Source organism: Schistocerca americana, chromosome 1 (assembly GCF_021461395.2).
Source record: "Schistocerca americana isolate TAMUIC-IGC-003095 chromosome 1, iqSchAmer2.1, whole genome shotgun sequence".
Lineage (NCBI taxonomy): Eukaryota > Metazoa > Arthropoda > Insecta > Orthoptera > Acrididae > Schistocerca > Schistocerca americana.
In genome coordinates this window covers 734,347,636-734,370,423 of record NC_060119.1, presented here as the reverse complement: position 1 = coordinate 734,370,423, position 22,788 = coordinate 734,347,636, and the positions used below count along the sequence as shown (strand labels likewise).

The window sequence follows — 22,788 nt, the reverse complement described above, 5'->3', positions numbered from 1 at the left end:
ATATCCTTCTTTTCCGGATGGTATTGGTTACCTTCTCTATGTGGGAATACAGTTCATGATTATGATATCTTCTATCTTCCCCCTTCTCTTTGATGGGACCTAAGATCTTTCTCAGAATCTTCCTTTCCTTAGCCTCCAGTTTTCCGATTAGGCCTTTGTTCATTACTAGGCATTCAGAAGCGCACAATACCTCCGGACGGATAACACTGCAGTAATGCTTTAACTTTGCATTGAACGATACCGATCTTTTGTTGTAGATGTTTTTGGTTAAATGGAATGCCATTTCCATTTTGTTCATGCACGGTATGAAGGCTTCTTTCTCTGATAAGTTGGCTGCTATCTATTCTCCAAGGTATTTAAACTTTTCAACTCTCTTAATTTTGCCTTGGCCCTCCACAAGTTCCCTTGGTGGTGAATTTATGTCAATTATAAACTCTGTTTTCTCAAATGAAATTTAGAGGCCATCTTCTGTGCTTGTACATTAAGCTCATTAATCTGTCTGTTAGCTGTATCCATGGAATCAGAAAAAATTGCAATATCATCTGCAAAAGAGAGACAATTGATTTCAAGATTTTGTTTCTTGTAACCCAGCCTGACACCATTTTTAATTTCTTGGTTTTCCAGTTCTTTGCGCCATTCATGAATAACCTTCTCAAGGGCACAGTTTGCCGGCCGGTGTGGCCGTGCGGTCCTAGGCGCTTCAGTCTCGAACCGCGTGACCGCTACAGTCGCAGGTTCGAATCCTGCCTTGGGCATGGGTGTGTGTGATGTCCGTAGGTTAGTTAGGTTTAAGTAGTTCTAAGTTGTAGGGGACTGATGACCACAGATGTTAAGTCCCATAGTGCTCAGAGCCATTTGAACCATTTGGCACAGTTCAAGAGCACATGTGAGAGCCTCACTCCACTCTTTATTTCAAAGGCTTCTGATGTTTATCCTGTAATATGTATATCCCCTGGTATATTATAATCTTGTTTTGCTTCCTTTTGAATTTGCTTAATGGTGTAATGTCCTTTTTACATCTACATCCATATTCTGCAAATTACTGGAAGTTGTATGGCAGAGGTACCAGTTGTTAAGGCTCCTTCCTGTTCCATTCACATATTGAGTGTGAGAAGAATGATTACGTAAATTCCATGTGTGTGCTGCATTATATCTAATCTTGTCCCATTAATACCTACAGCAGGAAACAGGGAGCTGTAGTATGTTCATAGACTCATCATTTAAAGATGATCCTTAAAGCTTGTGTAAGTAGTTCTCTCAGTATAATTTGCCTGTATCAAGTGTCTGCTAGTTCAGAGTCTTCAGCATTTCTGTGACACACTCCCACGGGTCAGATAATCCTGTTACCATTTGTAGTTTTCTATATATGTTCAATGTCCCATTATTCCTAACTGTTATGTGTTCCTCACACTTGAGCAATATTCTAGGATGGGTTGCATAAATAATTTGTAAGCAATGTTTTTTGTAGAATGACTATATTTCCCTAGTATGGTATTCTCCACAATAAATTAAAGTCTGCCACCTGCTTTACCTGCAACTCAGTCTATGTGACCATTCCATTTCATATCCCTACAAACAGTTACATCCAGGTATTTGTGTTAACTGACCAACTCCAGTTATGATTCATTGATACTGCAGTCATAGGATACTGTATGTTTTTTGTTTTGTGAAGTGCACAATTTTAAATTTTTGAACTTTTTAAAACAGATCACCAGTCTTCATAATACTTTGAATGTTTGTGTTACACTTATTATTATAGATAACTGCATTATTATTTATCTTCCCTCAAGGTCATTAATGTACAACATGAACAGCAAGGAACCCAACAAACTTCAATGGAGCATATCTGAAGTTACTTCTACCTCTGTCAATGACTCTTCATCCAAGATAACATGCTGCGTCCTCCCTACTACGAAATCATTAACCCATTTGCAAATGTCATTTGATGCCCCATACGATCATAGATAATAAGCATAGGTGTGGTACTGAGTGAAATACTTTTTGGAAATCGAGAAATTCTGCATCTACGTGACTGCCTTGGTCCATAGCTTTTAGGACGTCATATGAGAAAAGTGAAAGCTACACTTCACAGTATTGAAGTTTTCTGATACCGTGGCAGTTGGTATGAAAGAGGTTGTTCTGTTCAGGATACATCATTACACTTGATCTCAGAATATGTTCTCAGATTCTGTATCAAATAGATATCAAGGGTATTGGATAGCAGTTTTGTGGCTCATTTCTGCTATCCTGCTTGTGGATGGAAGTGACCTGTGCTTCCGGCTGCTGGTCAGAGTTTTCTGTTTGATGGGTCCACAGTAGATTATGCTTAAAAGAGGAGCAAAATCTGGCATAAATTCATTATAGATTCTGTTAGTGATTCCATTGGGCCCTGGAGCTCTGTACACTATTAGTGATTTCAGTTATGTCTCAACACCACTGACACATTTTTCCATGGAACCATTGATCTTGTCTACCGTGGGATAAACACATTAACAGTTAGGGCTGTTACATTTCAAATAATAAAGAGATTACTTACTTTCTTCCCATATGCCATATTTTTATTTGACTGCTATTTATAGTTTGCTCAAAATATAAATCCTTCTGCTTGTTTTTTGTTGCTACAAATGCCACATGTCACTTATACAAGTTTGTACATGGACATTCTCAAACAAGTCAGGTTTATTACTTGATGTTAGATCCAAAATGTTTCCAGCGTGAGTAGGATTCTGAATAATCTGTTCTAGCTAGTTATCAGAGAATTCATTTAGTACAGTTTTGCGAGATGAATGTGATGGTTTCACATTGGATAATAGTATGTGGAAGCACTAAATTCTATCTTTCAGCATTGAACTTGAGAATAAAATATATCTCATTAAGAAGTCGTCATAAGGTTGTTCTGTGAGCATGTTTTGAATATCTGTCTTGAGCTCTTGTCCAAATAACGGTGTTTATAAAGCACTGAATTTGACTATCCGAAAGGAACTAAGTTTATTTTATGTTTTCTAGTCTCTAATTTTCTGTTTTACAACTGTAATTTGACTAGTGCGTCGGGATGAATTTGGTTGTATAATTCCTTTAACAACACACTCATAGATTTGGTTGTCAACAATGCCTTCTCTTATGGTGATAATCTCCTGTATTTTCAGTATGTCAGTTTTTCTCTCTGTGTGATCTTTATTCTTGTTATTTTCTTTGTTGGTGTGTAATTAGTCCCTACCAACATATCCAGCATTTTCCTTTGTACAAAATTGTTAAGGCTTTCGTGGCCACTTGTTGACAAACTGCCTATTGGCTTCTGTCTGAGGTTCTTCGGCTGACGTTCATCTAATGATTTTTCTGGCGTTTCGCTAGCATGAGTGGCTGGCATTGTCAAAGCTTCACCCTCCATTGTCTCCACCGGTAATGGAGGGTGAAACTTTGACAATGCCAGCCACTCGTGCTCGCAAAACGTCAGAAAAATCGTTAGATGAACGTCGGCCGAAGAACCTGAGACAGAAGCCAATAGGCAGTTTGTCATTTTCCTTTGTGTCATCTCTAGAAGGCTTTCTATATGTAATTCTTGTTTGTGTGCTATATGTATATACATCTGGTGAATTACCCCCTCTTGGATCCTAATAGTAACTCCACACTTGCTTATTTAAGTTTCATCTGGAATATTGTTCCCAACTATCACAACAAAATTCATGGTGTCCTCATAAACCACATAAATATCTGTTGTAGCCTTCATATGGTTAATCTCACCAGTTGGCATATCTGTAAAGTATCCTTGAGGAGAAACAAAGTTTATCCCAAATGATGTGAAGCTATATTTGTATTCAGTAATACTGGAGCATCCATTGCCTCATAAACAACTTGTTGTTATAAAATGACTGTCACTGTCAATTAGGGCCTTCACTTTTCAGTTACATACTCTGACATTTTTACATGTACTTTTTCTTAACAGTGTGTGCATTGATTTTCATTATTCTTCTCTTTTGTGCATTCTTACAATTTTTTGGCGAACTTCTTGCAATTAAGCATCTCTTTCCCTTGCTTTTGACCAGTGTCTGCTGGCACTGTAGTTGAAATTCTTTGTATTTGTATCCGACTTGTACTTTTAGTTATTCCATCTTCGGTGGTGGAGATTCCAAAATGTGTATTGCTGCAACTTCTGTTATTTCTTATTGGCAAAGACTTCTTAGTGTTTAGTAATGCCTCATTTTTTCTTTAAATTTTTCATATTCCTGGTGCCATAAAATAGAAATATATGAATGTCCAAAAGAACAGACATGACACATTCATATATGTAATTTGATAGGCCTAGCTGGGCAATAAATTCACCTTCCTCAGTACAGAGACCGAGCGAGATGGCGCAGTGGTTGTGCAGCATAGTGGGCTCGCGTTTGGGAGGACGATGGTACAAACCCGCGTCCAGCTATCCAGATTTAGGTTTTCCTTGATTTCCGTAAATTGCTTCAGGGAAATGCCGCTATGGTTCCTTTGATAAGGCATGACTGATTTCCTTCCCCATCCTTCCCTAATTTGAGTTTGTGCTCCATCTCTATTGACCTCATTGTCGATGGGATATTAAACATTAATCTCCTCCTTCAGTGCGGATGCACAGTTGCATCCAACCTGCTGTGGGAATCTTGGAAGAGAGAATATGGAGGAAATGGATAGGGGCTATGGATAATTGGTGCTTGACGAGGGTGTGGATCAGCCATGATGTGAGCTGAGATAGATGGTGCAGTTGCGATAACACAGTGTCCCGGATGGCACAGTGGTTACCACACCTGCAGGTTCCACATAATGTCCCAACACAGCTGACAGTAGTGAACCCTCCCATTTCGTTTCTTCCCCTCTCCACCTTCAATCTGCACATAAAATAGAAGATTTGCCTGAGTGATCCTTTGTACTGTTTCTTACACACAAGAATAGTTAACTGTCATTAATATCTCTTTCATTATGATAAAATATTATTGAAAAGACTATTATTATTTCTTCTTCTACCAAGTCAGTCAATCTCTGCAGCTCTTGTTTCTATGTCAAGTTCTGTTTGCAAAGCTTACAATGTAACACCCTTCTTGCCCTTAATGAAAAGCCTAGCCAAATTTATTTATTTATTTTTTTGCATAAGTAAGCCTTGCAGCTTGTTCCAACCCATTTAAACCAGTGTTCTCTAGAAGTCCAAGATATTTATAGCTGTGATGTCCCTTTGGATTGAACTGATTCTTCATTATCATCCTCTTCACATCCTATGTTGTCAATTTTCAATGCGAGTTTGTCAATGCTGAGTTAAAAAAAGAAATCGTAACCAATACCAGTAATTATTTCTTTTTCGCCCCACACTATATACTGATACATAATTTACAGTTTTCTACTCTGCATCTGAAAATAACACTTGAATAAATTGCTTTTTGGTATTGTAATGCAGCCACTTTTTCCTGGATTGGGATACACAATACTTGTGCGGGAAGCATTGATATGGGTTGTCTAGCATTATGGTGAATATGTAGTCATGAATGTTTATTCAAGAGAAACATTCTTATCACCTGGTGCCATACTTACAGTGGCCCAGGAACTGGTTGTGACTTGTAGGTAGCAGCTGGCAGCAGGCAGTGACCTTGCTGAGACAAGTCATTTTGTCAGCTTTGTGCCATAAAAGAAAGTGAGGGGGTGGAGCTCTGTGAGACTGGTGGGAAGAACGCAGGCACCTGGTCAAACCCGAGACTGGCGACGGCACCCAATGGGCAACCTTGCCTCCGTAGACCCAGTTCAGTACCTGGAACCGTCAAGATTGATGCATCAGGGAGAGATAAGCAGTTTCAGTTGCTTCTTGATGCTGCTCAATGAGTCCGGAACAGCTTTCCTTTACAGTTGACTGATGCAGAGACTGTCTGGTCGAATTCATAACGCTGAAGGAATGCTGCTCACGCCTGGGCTGTAAGCTTTTATACTCTCTCTCTAGCTGGTGTTATGGCAAGAGGCTGGCTCCCATCAAAAATTCAGCTGTGGAAACACCATGTTTTCAACACTACCACTGACAGTCACACAGGGTGCAGTGACAGCACTGTTGCAGTGCCCGCTGGCTGGCCCATATATCTCTTGGCTGCTTGTGACGTCCTCCCTGAAGCTAATGCCACAACATTAGCTTCAAGTTCACCATATTTTGATTAAAAGTAAAGCCAGACATTTTTTTCAACCTGTCGTTGCAATTTCCCATTTGGCGTTCCACATTACAACATGTTTTTTGTAATTGTTTCTCCTTTTCCCAAAAAGTTTAATATTTCTCCTTGCATCTCACTGCTAGAGTCCTAACCTACATTAAAATATGAATCCACATTGTAGATCCAAAATCCAGACAATCACACATTGCTATATTATTGGAGATAAATCTGCTGTCCGAATAGTTCACTGCATATGTCATATAGATGGCTAAAACTATGACTACTCATTCAGGGTGAGGACTCAGTTACCTTTCTCACTTTTTAGGTTATCATCTTTTTAAAATTTTTGTCACATTTTTACTCTTTAATGAGGAAGAAAATAAAGTTATTTATTTTTGTTTCCAAGTTTCTGTATTTAACTTCATTCATTTATCTTTTGGAATGCTCCCACAATGAAAGTAGATAAAATCTTACCTGAAGCACTTCTGAATTTGAAATAGGTTGTTCCTTTTTGAGTTTTTGAATGTTTATTTTTAATATTTTGCACAACTGCTATTAGCAACAAAGGGTTCAAATGGCTCTGAGCACTATGAGGCTTAACAGCTGAGGTCATCAGTCCCCTAGAACTTAGAACTATGTGAACCTAACTAACCTAAGGACATCACACACATCCAAGCCCGAGGCAGGATTCAAACCTGCAACCGTAGCGGTCGCACGGTTCCAGACTGAAGCACCTAGAACTGCTCGGCCACCCAGGCCGGCAAACATTAGACAGATAAATATGTCTGGACTGCAGCCTAATGGCTATAAAACAAATATGTATCTCTAAAAACACAGTTACAGGCACTGGAGGGCCGCACTGCATGTTAACATCTTGATAACTGTATTTACATCAGTGAGCTGTTGGATATCAGTGCAGATGTACTCTAGAAGAGATCTGTTAGTTAAACTTTGCTATCCTTGCTGTGAAAGCTATAATGAAAATAAGATTAAGTGTGTGTTTTTCTTACTCTATGTGTGTTGGTTCAAATGGCTCTGAGCACTATGGGACTTAACTTCTGAGGTCATCAGTCCCCTAGAACTTAGAACTACATAATCCTAACTAACCTAAGGACATCACACACATCCATGCTCAAGGCAGGATACGAACCTGCAACCGTAGCAGTCGCGCATTTCCAGACTAAAGCACTCAGAACTGCTCAGCTACTCCGGCCGGCCTATTAGCAACAAATATTCCTCTATTACAACTGCTTCTGTTTTAGCTCCAGATTCTAACGTTGTTGGAGTAACAAGACTGCTGTGATATTCTGTTGAATATTGAAAGTAAACTTTTCAAGATGATAAAATGCAAAAATCGTGGTGGCTGACTTGAAACAACAGTTTGAAAACTAAATTCTCTGCTTGGGAGAAGGACCCATGCAACAATTCCCAGGCATCTTCCCTCTGGCTTTGTACATTAAAGTAATTCGAGGAACCGAGAAACTTTTTGCTGCTGTAGAAACAGGCATTCCATTAAGTACTGCATTGATGGCAAGCTGTATTTGTTCCTCTGGATAACTGAGAATCTTCCCTTTTACTGCTGGCAATATATTGACCTAAATAATATAAAACATAATGTCAGAAATTCACATTACTTGAATGCCAGTAGTTGACATGGTATGAGCTAGTGGTTGACATAGGGTGTCAACTACGGGATCGATACATGCAACGATAAATTTAACACAATCTCCACAGAGCTAAGCTTATGAGGATACAGGGAATGAAAAAGGTATTAAAAAAGTTGTTGGACTCAGTAGTTGCCAGATGTGTCAACTAGTAAAAAGTAAGGAATATATTAGCACCAGTACTTGACACCTGATCCCTGACCATACCATAACCTAAATTCACAAATATTTCACAAATTTGCTTACTTTGTTGAATACTGGAACCATCCAAAAAACTATATTCACAAAAAATAATAATAGGCACAACCATATAACAACAGTCAAAACTCCATCTCTGAATAAAGTGATTTTCTTAATTTAAGAACTTGTATTTGAAAATGTCAACTGCTGGTGTTCTGTCAACTACCAGTGCCTTTACCTTCCTATTGTAATTAAAAACAAGAATGATGAAACTTCCTGACGTAACCACAGGGTAATTTTCCTGCATAAGCCTTGCGTAACGTAAGAGAGTGTTGAAGGATTTCACCGTATATTTAAATATTAAAGCCACTGATGTTATTATGTACAGTCAGTCATCTCCTCATCTGTTAGCTCCTTCCTTTTCCGAATCCGAGAAATACATTTCTGTTCTAGAAGTACTACCTGCTACATTAATAATGAGCCTATCAACAACATAATCCACGAAGCCAATTAGGTGCAGCATTTTCTCTTTTTTTATGATGAGCTGTTCTATATCCCGCCAGCACTCATCAGTTAGTGTGAAAAAGCTTCATGTGCTAGTTCCAGTACGGCTGGCAGCTTAACAGTTTTCTTACTTCTTGGGCCAAATCCCACAGCTTGGCTCCAGATCAGTTCTGTTGGGTTTATATTGTAATGGTACAGTAGCAAATGTAAAAATGCAGCATTTGTACCGGCTGATCAAAAAGTAAGTATGAATTTGAAAACTGAATAAATCATGGAATAATGTAGATAGAGAGGTACAAATTGACACACATGCTTGGAATGACATGTGGGTTTATTAGAACCAAAAAAATACAAATGTTCAAAAAATGTCCGACAGATGGTGCTTCATCTGATCAGAATAGCAATAATTAGCATAACAAAGTAAGACAGGACGAAGATGATGTTCTTCACAGGAAATACTCTGTATGTGCACCATCATTCCTCAACAATAGCTTTAGTCAAGGAATAATGTTATGAACAGCACTGTAAACATGTCCGGAGTTATAGTAAGACATTGGTGTCGGATGTTGTCACTCAGCATCCCTAGAGATGTCGGTCGATCACGATACACTTGCGACTTCATGTAAGCCCAAAGCCAATAATCGCACGGACTGAGGTCTGGGGACCTAGGAGGCCAAGCATGATGAAAGTGGCGGCTGAGCACATGATCATCACCAAACGACGCGAGCAAGAGGTCTTTCACGTATCTAGCAATATGGGGTGTTTTTTTGGTTCTAATTAAACCCCATTCCATTCCAAGCATGTTTGTCAATTTTTACCTCTCTATCTACATTATTCCATGGTTTAATAAGTTTTCAAATTTATACTGACTTTTTGATCACCCGGTATAATGTGCTCGATGCTGTGAAAATGATTGTTTTTCATGTTTCTATGACACTTATTTACCTCTGTGGTATAAAATGATGGACATAGTTCAAATAAAGAGGATTTGGTCTTTCATTTTCGCCTTAAAAATGAAATTGATATGTTTTCTTAATTTAAGCAACTTTTTATTAACAATCTTTCACAAAACATCAATATTTAAGAATTTGTATTTGAAATGGATACAGGACATATTCATTAAACCTGAATTATTTGTGCTCAAAATTTTTCTGATTTTGTGGACTCCATCATTGTTAATGACATTAATAGTTTAGAGTTGAAGCTGTTACTTTATATGAATCCATCTGTAAACTCCAAATAATTAAATGTGACTCAGTAGCTGATGTATTTACCTATCTTTTATAGTTCACTACTTTTGATTGGCTTGCGTTAATGGTTTGCATGAGAGTTGTGTACAATGCTGGGAAAGAAAGGATGTGATAAATTTCTTTGAAAATTACCCTAAAAGAAATAGATGAACATTGATTCTATCATTTAATTATAAAAAAATTTATATATAAAGTCCTTTACATATATGGACAAGTCATGTTTACAAAACACATTGAAATAGTAGATTAAGCACCACTGACAATAAAGAGCTACTGAGCCATGACATTAAATGTGTCTTGTCCTAGGCATGAAGGAACAAGTCAGTTACATACTTATGAGATTAATTCACACGTCATATTTCACAATGATTCAGTACAAATTTCCACTTCATAGCACTAAATTTTCAGTACTGAGCTTCAGTTAGACGTAATTTGAAATTTTTACTGCAAATATCCCTTAAAATCTGTTTAGCTGCAGTATATTGTCGATGTGGTGAAAACTTTTTTCTGCCTCTACCTCCATTTGCAGTTAGTTTGTTTGTTTCCATCTGCTCTTGAATTTGCTGTTGTTCTGATTTCCTTTTCTCTTCATTTTCCTGTTGCAAAATTTGCATTTTCAGTATAAATTAATGTTAGTCAGACACAAATTTAAATGAGTGAGCATTGTTTTACTTCTTACTTAAAACAATAAATTGCATCTGTTGAACAAAATTAACTGTGTCAGTAAAACTGACTGATGTCTGAGAATATCAGAGCAGAAAGACATTATTATGCAGTTGGCTTTTGGAATGGCACTTTCAATATTCCATGTCTACTTCCTAATACCTTAAATGATCAACAATTGCACCATGGCTGCTGAAGTTTATTGTTACTTGCCAGCATTGTTCCAGCTTCTGATGGCTACAAATATCACTATTTTATAGACTGAAAATGTAACGGAAATGGCAAATGATAATATAAAGGGAAGTGTCAAAATTAATCTCAGAAACTCACCAGTCGAACTCTCTGAATTATGGTAAAAAACTCAGCAAACAAATGGAAACATTCTTCTGGCTTGAATTTCTTAGGATCTTCACAGAAATGTTTGGCTAAAGCATGAGTACAAGCCTTCACCTTATTCATAGCCTGCTGAAGTTCATTACTGCATTTCAAAGCAGCCTTAAAGAAATCTGTGGAAAGAAGAGCAAAACAGATTTTAACAATAGCAAGCACAAATTCTAAAGTGAGAATAATTTGTAGATCTATTTTATATCATGATCGGAGACTATGGGATGAAGAAGTATTTGTTTATGCAACAAGGTTATTTAAATTAACAGTGCGGGAAGTTGTGTTCATTACCTTTGAACTGCACCCTGATTCCACTTGTATCTTCTTTCAGCTGTGATGCAACATGTTTGACATCACTAATAAGTTTCATCACTTCTTCCTGGAGCAGCTCCACTGATATCCTGAAACATTGTAAACCATCTTTCATTCAGACATTCTGTTTGGAAGTAATTATTTTGTTATTTGTTTTATAAACACAACCTTTTTGTTAATATGTCATTATGTAGTAACGAGCACTCTTGATGCAAGTTCACCTATTCCACATTACAGTCATTATATATTCAGTATGCAGTGGTACCAGTTGCTGTCGCGGAGATAAGAGTGTTTGAAGTAGTCATCTTCACATTATGGGGGTCACTAGAACATCTTGATATTTCATATCAATGTAATTTTAAAAATAAAAAAATAAAAAAACATGAAAATTGTCCTTTGATTTTCTAAAGTTTCTACAAATATTCTTGAATGCTAAAGAGTGTTTTCAAATGGTGTGTATTATTCTCAAGTAGAAACAAATGGAAACTGATAGCACATGGCCAGGCCCAAACATGCATTTTTCATCAACAATTTGTCTACAACATGTACTTGTACATCCACTATGTCTATCCCGTACAGGGGATACATTTTACTTGAAAGTTTCTTGCAAAGTGTCAGGGGATAAATATGATATTGCAATACCTGTGTTATTCCGAATTATGATGTTATATTCCTTCAGCCACATGTATATGTCAGAAGGAACTGACACAGCAGCAATTACAGCCATTATGAAATACAAGAAATGTATTTGCAGTTCTGAATATGGAAAACAGCTGTGGAGTGGAATGACAACAATGAAAATTTGTGCTGCACATGAACTTGAATCCAGATCTTCTGCTTATTGCGAGTGGTCGCTTTGCTATTTGGCTATCTGACCCAAACTTCCATATGTTGTCAACAATGTGTTCTATATATCTAAAAACAAAGATGATGTGACTTACCAAACGAAAGCGCTGGCAGGTCGATAGACACACAAACAAACACAAACATACACACAAAATTCAAGCTTTTGCAAACAACGGTTGCTTCATCAGGAAAGAGGGAAAGACGAAAGGATGTGGGTTTTAAGGGAGAGGGTAAGGGGTCATTCCAATCCCAGGAGCGGAAAGACTTACCTTAAGGGAAAAAAAGGACAGGTATACACTCGCACACTGTCCTTTTTTCCCCCTAAGGTAAATCTTTCCGCTCCCAGGATTGGAATGACTCCTTACCCTCTCCCTTAAAACCCACATCCTTTCGTCTTTCCCTCTCCTTCCCTCTTTCCTGATGAAGCAACCGTTGGTTGTGAAAGCTTGAATTTTGTGTGTATGTTTGTGTTTCTATTGACCTGCCAGTGCTTTTGTTTGGTAAGTCACATCATCTTTGTTTTTAGATATATTTTTTCCACGTGGAATGTTTCCCTCTGTTATATCCAACAATGTGTTCTTGTCCACCCAATATGTACAGGGTGATTATAATTAAAATTAGACTTTCAGGGTGTTGTAGAAATAACACCACTTGTCAGCATGACATCAAAATGCAACGGAATAGATTCAGAGAAGGGGCAAAACATAGGGCAGAAGAAAAAAGTGCTTTTTATGCTGATTTCTCCCGTCCGATGCGATATGATCTTACTGTGGTGGATGGGCTTATGTAACTATCAGTATCACACCTGTACACCCATACACAATGAGTAGTACAGTTTGTTTAATGACGAACATATACCTTAGGCATTGTTGTATGATTAATTTGTCATTTGTAGTCAACCACTATTAAATTTATGATGCTTACAGCGCCACCTATTGCTACATTTTGCAACTATTTATTTTTCTTCTGCCTTACATTTTCCCCCTTCTCCAATAACATTATGTTGCAATTTGACATCATTCTAACCAGTGGTGTTTATTTCTACGGTGGTTTGAAAGTTTAACGTTAATTGTAACCACCCTGTATATTCCTGTACATAGGAGACATTTTACTTGAGATTCACTTCCCGGGCTCAGCAGATAAATACTACAGCCGCCTACACTTAACAAACAGGCTTATGCACACGGCTCTCATACTTTGTGAAGGAAAGATACCTGCTCTTCAGGGTCTCCCGGCCATTTATGCCATATACCTTTACTTTACTTTTTAGTTTGTAACAATATCCTTTGAAAAAGTGAAATGTTGTACAAATGAGATACTTAATTACAAATTTATTCCCAATTCAGAAAACAAATGTAAAAATTGGACCAATAAAAGTGGGCCCTTTTCAACTCTTTGCTAATATTTATAAATATAAGAATGGTTAGGGGGACGACAGGTGGCAGATATGTAACCTTTAAGAAACAAACAGATAAATTGCAAGAGCAAGGATGAAAATTCTGTCTGTCAAAATTTGTATTATTTAGGTCAAAAATTCAATGGATATTGTAGTAAAGGTATGGAGAAGATGAACAAGGTTTCAAGTATATTGAATATTACAAGACTCTAGTGTCAATATGATAAAAAAATAAACACACACAGAGCAGATATTAAGGCATAATCACACTTAAATAACTTATGCTCTTATTTGTACTAGAATCAAACAGAATGAAATTCTTATAAGTAGATTCTCTACTAATAATTAGAGAGCCCCAAGCATTGCCAATTTTAACGTTATGACTGTAATGGACTCTTACCTTGCCATTTCTTTCATGTTACTCATATCTTCTGTGAATTGTAATATTTCCTTATTGTTAGCTTCTGCAACTTCTACCACATAGTGCAAGAATGTCAGCCTTGGTTTGTTTGCTTTTATTTCTAGGAGCTTTGGTAGTGTGCTGAGTGTAAAGCCGGCTGCATTACCCGCATAGCTTCCCTGGAACAAACACACAGTACCTTACATTTTTTTCCTTTTTTAACTTATGAATTTACTTCTCACAAAAGCTTCATGTTAGGAATACTTACAGCATTTATGTAGTTTCCAAGTTGAAGTACTAGTGCTAGAAATTCTTTCAAACGTTTATTAGCCTTCAGCTTATTGCATGCATCTGCAACGGCATTTAGTTGTTCTCTCAGTTCAGATGTTCTTAAAGGAAACTCTTCTTTCTGCAAATTAATTGATGCACAGAAATGAGTCAGGATATATTATTATTATTATTATTATTATTATTATTATTATTTTGGCAATATGATGTTGATAATGGAGACATGACTTTCTACTTACAAGCAACATTGCCCTAATCCTGAGGACAAAGGAAGGTACTTCTGATAGCTGAAGATAAAATTTCTCTGCCTCTCCTAAACGATTCAGATCTCCAGAATAGGATCTGACTGAAGTCAGCTGTAACAGATAAGAAACTCTCTCAGTTAATGTATAATTTTTGAGCTCCATGGAATAGTATGTATTGTGTTTTAATTGTGTTAATTACTATGATCTAAAATTAAAACTGTCATACATTAGGCCTACCTCTTTTTCTGTGGGAAGTAGTGGCAAGAGAGCTTTCAGTTTCTCAGGACCTATATCACCTCCTTTAAGGTTCTTTATAACTTCTATGACTGCTTTCCCTCCCAATCTGAACTGTTTTAGATAAATGTTTACTGCCAGATCTCTCTTGGTTTCCAGTAAAGTGATCTTGGGAGTTATTGGTGCTGGAAGTGTTACTGGAGAAGACTTTCGACGTTGCACAGTAGCAGTTTTCTGACAGAACAGTTCTTCCATTTGCTTGAAATCAACTCTAAGACTCTTTGCTTCGCTCTGCATTTCAGTCCATACTGATTCACCTGCAAAGAATTAGACTTCTGTTAGAACTGTTTGCCAGCAGTAAACAATCAAAAATCTGTGTTTACCTGCAGAAGATGAATAAAATCACCATACATATTGCTGTCAGTGTGGTTATTACTACACATTTTATGGAACAAATGTAAAATTTGTTTATATCTTCTGTATTTATTACAACTGTAATGAACTTAATAGTACCATGAAGTGAGTAAATCATCATTTTTCTTACCTATCATAGAGACTGGAATCTTTGTCCAGCTTAGGGTTTTCATCTTCCGCTTGGGCAGTGGTAGTGTGTTAGACTTGTCCTTTACTGGTGTCCACAAACTTGCAGAATCTGGTAAATGTGCTGGAAGTGAATGTCTCCTATGTAACATCAGTGTTTCAAAGCTGTCACTATTGGGAATTGGAGGAGGTGAAGGTACATAATTTTTTTGTTGAGAACTGTAACCTGCAAGTGATGAAGGTGATAGCACCCCTGAAGCTGATGGAATAGCTGATGACACCACTGTAATAAGCGGCAGTGGCAGACAAGGTGGAGGAGGAGGAAGAGGAGGTGGTGCTGGGAATGAAAGTTTTGCTTCTGATGGTGACAACTGATGCTGTTTCTCATTATCACAAAGTTGCTTTACTTCTCTGGTATATTCCACCTCGGTCTGTGTAGACACTGTGCTTTTATTAAGGATATCAAAAGAATGTGTCTTGTTAATACTGTCAGCTCTTCTTTCATGATATTTTTGAGTGTGTGCTGGGTTTTTGTGGATAGAAAACCCAGGTTTTATAGCTTCAGATGAAAGTGAGTCAAGTGCTTCCCACACACTGTCCCTGAAATCATATAAATTTTGCCTTTATTTTACTTGAAAGGTCTATTAGTATAATATATGCACACATCAGTGGGTTACAGACATTGCATGCATAGTTATACTTATCATAAGGTAAACATTATGCCAAGTATTTCCATTGTAATTTAAGCTCTGATAACTTACACATTTGGATTTGTTGGATCTAGCTGTGCAAGCTTTTGTAGCATGGAGTGGAACCTGACAGCATGTGGTGTATCTGCTATCTGTTAACAGACACAAAAAAATTAATTCATTACTGTTCTCTTTGTGGCACAATACACATGGGTACTTTTACTAATGGAAGTTACACACACTAACCACAAGTATTTCTGTTTATCAGTAGCAATAAGGACAATAATGTGTACCTTTTTGAATATTACTTCAAACAACTGATGATGAGTTAGTTGTTTTGTTGATTCTAATTCCATCTCATCTCTGTGTTGGTAATCAATGAATGCTGAAACTTGCATCTGTAGCTCCTTATCATCAGTTGCACTTAGTAAACTCAGGATTGGTCCAAGCCCACGACCTAGGAATACGCAACATATTGTATGTGTTTCAGATGTAACATTTTTCTGTTTTGAGATAACAAACAGGGTAATAATACTATGAATTTTTATTGGTAATTCTTTACAGATTTTTTTAAGCCACACATTCACTGTACAGCAAAGGCAGCTAGAAATGCGAATAAATAATTACTCACCAAGTAATTCATTCCTGATCTGCACACGCTTGTGGACATTGTGGCAGCCCAGTGTTAGGCAGTTGATGAAAGAAAGCAGCCTTGTCTGATATTCAACATTTTTTGTGTTACGAAGTTCACTCACTATTATGTCAAACCCATGCTTCTGATCACAAGTAACCTGTGCACAGAAGGAAAATATTTGCATTGATCATGAATCATCACTTGTCATATGCAGTTAGAAAATATCATGCCTTGATAATATGTTCTTTTAGCAGGGAACTCATAAAATAATGGAATTGCAGTTAGTTTAAACATATGTACTTCTTAGCGACATCATGTTGACCAACTGACTGACTTAAGGCAGGTTTGCTTTCTAACCTCATGATTACTGAGTGTCTAAATGGAAGAACAAAATATTTACCTTGAAGTGCCGTAGAGCATGAAGAGCCATTTCATGTCGTTTCGAAGAATATGCGCACACAGCACAGAGAAGTTCAATAACTTGCATTTTAACCATGATGTTCTGAGATTCTAGTGCTGCAACAGAGAAAGGAAGTCATATTGAAGTCATTTTTCAGATCAAATAGTACAATGGCTTGTGATAATCACTGGACAATTAGTATAATTGCACTCAAGCAATTGCAATAAATGTGGTAAACTACTTGGGTGTAGCAAGGTATGTTTTGCATAAAGGGGTTAGTTGTTAAGAGCTGTTTTGACAAAAACTGAATCGGTTATGATAATATAATGGTGTGAACTGAGCAGAACATTGATATCTGCTTTCTACAATATATCCACCTTTAGTATTACCACTCAGATACAAATACTGCTTACATATGCTTGGCCAGCAGCTACTGCATCCAACCCAGTTCTGATAAAAAAATTTCAAACATAATAAGGCAACTAAAAATCAAACATTCTTCTGCCATAGACAGTGTTATGTATCACCTAATAAATGAATAAAGTGGAAGTGAATAAAGCAAATCCAAAAGTATGTGAATGATGGCAAAAAGTAGAACTGCAAGTTTTGTAACTAAATTTAAAATACTACACCTGTCCCAGCATGGTTTCAGAGAAGGGAGGTCAATAATAATGGTTCCAACAGATTTCTTTAGTCGAACATACTCTGAGTTTAGTAACAGCTAAAAGAAGACTTAGAGGATTTTCATGGACCTATCTAAAGCATTTGACTGTTTGAATCATTCCAAAGTAATGGAGAAACTGTATCAGTATGGGATTTGTGGGAAACGCTATGACATAATTAATCATGCATTATGAATAGGAAACAGTGCACAGAAATTAGGTGCAGTAGGGGGGCTATATCACAATCTGCATCAGGATTATTGACATTTGCATAAATTTTGTTTTTCTTGGAACAATTTTTATTCTGATTTCAGATTTGGTATTAATGTTTTTCTATATGGTACAGTTTCTCCCACAGATCAAGTAAACTCATTATTTATTGAAACCTATGTTCCACAGAGAGAATTGCAAGTAAGGGTAATTTTATTCTAATAAGATGAAGTATCTGAACCACAGTTGCCGCACACATCTGTCTGTTAAGTAGGAAACTTTGTCATTGATGACATGTTATAGTGTTATGAGGCTACACTTATGTTGTTAAACATAGTTATGCTGTTACTTAGAAATGGGTTGCCACAAGTATTTGAACACCCAAAACGTATTCTGTCATATTTTTGGTAGCTACATAATTGTTAATAAGGACAAGACATTAATAGAAGGTAACAAGTTTTGAAAACGTATCTTGCATATAGAAAATAATGTCATATGGTTCAATGGGCTGATGAAAGTTTTTGTATCGGACACCAGGTCAGCAATTTGCGTATTCCCAACCTGCCGCTCTTATCCGTTATCCAACCAGGGTAAGGTGACCTACAGTGTGATGTGGAATCCAAACCACATTTTTCCTGTGACTCAGATAGATGAACATTGGTTTAAACAAAGACTGAAAAACCAATAGTCTGACTGAGACTCGATCCTGCAACCTCTTGGTTTCCAGGCATACACTTTACTACTAAACCACCAGGCCCAACATATATCTAAAGAGCTCTGATGAATGACACATGTATCCATATATTTTGACTGCAATGACTTAGAAACTTAAATTCTTGAGACCCCTAACTGTTCTTTACAGATGCCTGTATCTTTTGATTGCATTGACTTAGAAGCCTAACTTTTTCCCCACCAAGGGACAGTGGACCTTGGTACCTGTCATAAATTTGGTACCTGTCATAAATTTCAACTTCATGTTGTTGCTGGAAAAAAGGAGTCTTAACTGATGGACACACAGATGTGCAACAAATTGCAAAAAAATATTTTTGTGTAATATAATTACAAATTAACAATTTTTATATTTTTTTCTTTACTTGTACTGTAGACCTTGTTTCTTGTTGAAATTTGTGAGTCTAGGTCAAGGGGAAGTACCCTGTACATATTGAATGAGTTTGCAAGTATTGAAATATGTAACATAAATGGCTGTATCTTGTGATTGCACTGAATTAGTGGCTTAAACTTCCCAGCTGCCAAGTGATCACGCTCCTTAGTATGTGAAATAAATTTCAGCTTGATTCCTCTACACGCTCCTGCAAAAAAGGGGTCTTAACAGGCGGACAGCAATATGATTATGAAAGGGTTCCATTTTTAATGACTGAGATGCAGCACCCCAAAATAAGCTTGGGTCTTCTTTAGAGAAGTGGTGGCCAACTTTCTGAGCAACAACAAGCCTGCAATTTATAAAACCATGTTAGTATAATACTGCAGATTTTCATGAAATTAGGATGCAACATGTGTGAAGCTTCATATTCTTCATTCATACATTGGAAAATCCAGGATTGAGGGACAGTCAAGGAAAAGAAGTTTTGCCCCATGTCAGAAAGAACAAATTGCAGTGAAACGAAATTAAATTGCCATTTATGTGTTGTGCTGTTGTAATAATTATCAGCATTTTTAAGTAAACATATATGATTGTCTACTCTAATGCCGCTGTAGTGATTCTATACAAGATTACAAAATAAATAATTTATTTTCAACCCAATTGAAAAATGCTCTCTTAACTGAGTTGTACAGAAAAATGAGAATGACACCTGAAATCACTCTACAGTCATACAACATAAATGCAAGAGTTCTGAAGTACAGTGTAGCCAGTTAGAGATCTGAGTTACAAAATGTCAGCCACTGTATGACATAAGGTTCCTCCTTAGGCGAATACTATTACTCCTCTATACATATGATTTCTTAGACTGTGTGAAGCAGAAATTTATTGTATATGTCAAACGACGCAACAGTTTTCTGTGTAGCTGAGACAAAGGACAAGCTTGCATAGGAAGCAGTCCCAAATACTGGAAAAGCAGTTAAGTATCTAAAACAAAAGGACGTCCTTCCCTTCGTGCACAATAAAGCAAAAGCTGTAGATGATAATGTTCTCTGGATATAGTTCTATGGACTTGTGGTCCAACGAATGGTCTACTCAGGTCCTATATGAGAAAATGTACACGCTAGTTACTTAAAAAGAATATTTGACATTCAGAAAAAAGTAGTCACGTGTATAACAAAACTACCCAGATAGTCCCGTAGGCGAGCTTTTGTACACCATAACATCATAAGAGTTCACTCATTGTGTGTGTATCTCAGAAGATTATGGGAGGGAGAGTGACTGATAAACACCTCCTTTACATAAAATAATAAAATCTCAAACTTACATTGAGTGCTCCAGATGAAGGATGCAAAAAAATTTTAACAAGTTACTGAACTCAACTGAGGAAAAAAAGTAATTAGTTCTTGTTTAAATCATTGAAATGTAAATAGAAGTGTATATACAGTATGTATGAGTTATAAAAATTAAACAAAATATTGATGGCATAGGTAACAACCTTCCATGTGCCTGTAACCCTGTTTTCTTTATTGTATATACAATGTATTCAAGTGTGACTTAATGTAATGTGGTAAATGCAGATGCTACGTCTGTCTTTGCTCGCCTACAAAACTGTATGATATGCCCAAAAACGTCGCCTAAAAAATAGCAGCTTAGCAAGGATAAAGAGTATTCAAGCAAATGAAAGTTACAATATCACATAAATAACTCATTTCAAAAGGTACTTCGCTTGCAAGTACCCACCTACTCTTTGACTTCTTCTTTCTATGACGATATAATTGCAAGATCTGCGCTCATGACTATTACATACATGCATCTACTTGTCTAACACGGTAGAGGGTAACAGAAATGCTGATATGGTCTAAGCTACTACGCAGTTTAATAATCCAAGCACTCCCCTTCAGGACGAATCCACGAAATTACTTAAGAGCTTCCTGTATAGACTGTGACTATAAACATTGACTGACTGAAGTTTGCCTATCGGCAGCGGTAGAAGTAGCGTACAAGAAGTAATTTTTTCCGTGCTATAATTCGGGTGATGGTGTCACATGCTGTTCGTAGCTCCACAAAACTTCAACGAAGTTCCCTCTGCTTGCCTTAGTAGCGGTTTCACATCAGCGCAGTATAAAAGCATTATTATATCTTTTCGACCACGAAAATGTGCACCGTATCAACAATGCTCGAATAGCATCCCGTGCTGCCTTGCCAATGCGTCAAATGATGAACTTCTCTCCCACCTCACGAAGTATGCAACAGTTACAAAAGATACCAAAACCGTGAAGAGGTACATGTGAGAAGACTTAAACTACTACACTGCATGCTTTTGCAACTACCAGGACGTAGGATGCAAAGGCGCAGACGCACAAAAACTGGGACTTCACACAAAGAGAATTCTCTCAACTCACACAAATTACCATATGGAAACCTGCTCGGTACGTGCATTTAAGACGTCTCGTAATAGTGTGTAGCTGTTTGATAGCCCATTTTATAGTAGGACTATATAAGAAATCAGTAAACTGATCGATTTTATGTGTTTGTAATACGGAATATGAACCACAGTCAGGGTCTAGCTCATTCTCAGCTGTGTACAGTGCTTAGCAATTTGTAAGAATTTAATAAGTTCGCAGCCTAAATAATTTTTCCTGTACTAGTTTATATCTGCTTATTAACCGTTTTTAAACCGGTTGCCCTATTTTCTGTTTCATGAAAGATGCAGTGGCTGTACCATAAACGTGAGGTTCTGAGTGAGTTATCGGAGAAAACACGAATTTGTGACGAGCTCGCAAATCAGTTCATTTGTAGGTATTGAGTGTTGATACTTACTCATTCTCTCTCTTCACTAAGTTATTCTCCTGTTGATCATTTTCGGTTACTAAGACGTTACCAACTCTATCCCAGAGTAAAATAACTAGAGCCGGTCGTGTTCTTAACACAGTACCATACATTGTAATGGTAAGTGAATTTCCAACCGTTTATTTACGCATATGTAATCAGAAACATCGCGTGCTCACCTGACCTTATGACACACTTGTTGCCATGTATCTCCAGCAAACTGCTAGATTTATGCCTTCTAAAACATGTGTAGTACGCGTTTTGTCACACAACCCACATGACTCTATCACGCCTCCTATGGTCTTCCGAAGAGTTCGTGTACTTTGTAAAGCAAACGATGGATCCTTTGAAAAGTTCTACAGTTCAAAACCTAGCCGCAAACCACGCGCAACGCAGTGCGAGGGGTTCCCTGAACGCACACACCCAAAAAGAGATCTTTTCTGGGAATTTCGTTACACAGACACTTTACTAGTGACGCTACAGTTACGACAAACAACGACAGAATGGTGGGTGTTTACCTTGTGGGCTGCACCCATCCCTGGTCAACCTCCTGAGCCGTCCTACGCCGAGCTCCAAACGGCAGAGCATCGCGGGCTGCCGGTCCATCGTCTTCTGCTTGTTGCGGAGCTCCTGTCCTGCACGGGCGGCTGACAGACACAGACTGGCGGCCGGAGCGGCGGCTGGCGGGGAGTCCTGCAACCCCCTCCCCCACCCCCGACTCATCGCGGCGTACCGTTACCTCACTCCGAGTAATTGGCAACCCCTACCCCTCTACATTCCATTCCACTTCACTTGCCGTGAAAGACGAGTGGTTGTTCACCTTTGACTGAACTATAATAACGCACTTTTACTGTGCAAATGATAGTACGAGAGTAGCGAAATTACGTAGTTTTATATTCCCTGTATCCGCTAACTCATTTCTCGCTTCCATTATGGTGACGATACAACACTACTTACCACATATCAGAACATTTCAGATCTGAATAACCTAACAAAAGAAACACTAGATAAGGCCCTGGGCTGGTTTGCAGCCAATAAGCTCCTATGCAACCTTGACAAAACACAACTTTTAATGGGAACATCAAATGAAGTAGGCAATAAGTTAGTAAAACTCTTAGGTATTCACATTGACTCAAAACTATATTGGGAGGAACATGTCAATCATGTATGTGAAAAAATATCTCGGGTGGCATACCTTCTCTTGAAACTA

General features: G+C 37.6%; 1 protein-coding gene across 1 annotated transcript; it reads right to left on the bottom strand.

The window, feature by feature from the left end:
- Nucleotides 1-9,964: 9,964 nt before the first annotated feature.
- LOC124545188 (inverted formin-2-like) lies at nt 9,965-22,226 on the bottom strand. Its single transcript, XM_047124052.1, has 13 exons — nt 22,097-22,226; nt 16,776-16,891; nt 16,373-16,532; nt 16,035-16,198; nt 15,814-15,893; nt 15,057-15,652; nt 14,516-14,829; nt 14,273-14,389; nt 14,014-14,154; nt 13,746-13,924; nt 11,083-11,192; nt 10,738-10,913; nt 9,965-10,340 (listed from the first exon to the last, which is right to left on the bottom strand). Exons 1-13 carry the CDS (start codon nt 22,182-22,184, stop codon nt 10,149-10,151), a joined length of 2,433 nt encoding a protein of 810 aa, XP_046980008.1. The 5' UTR covers nt 22,185-22,226; the 3' UTR covers nt 9,965-10,148.
- Between the last annotated feature and the right edge of the window lie 562 nt (nt 22,227-22,788).

What these genes read in the sequence shown, in the direction of transcription:
- LOC124545188 (XM_047124052.1), bottom strand. Translation starts at nt 22,184, where the DNA reads ATGGACCGGCAGCCCGCGATGCTCTGCCGTTTGGAGCTCGGCGTAGGA. An exon ending in TTGGAAACTACATAAATGCT is followed by an intron (nt 13,925 to 14,013) that starts GTAAGTATTCCT and finishes TGTTTGTTCCAG; the next exon opens with GGAAGCTATGCGGGTAATGC. An exon ending in AACATGAAAGAAATGGCAAG is followed by an intron (nt 11,193 to 13,745) that starts GTAAGAGTCCAT and finishes ACAATGTTTCAG; the next exon opens with GATATCAGTGGAGCTGCTCC.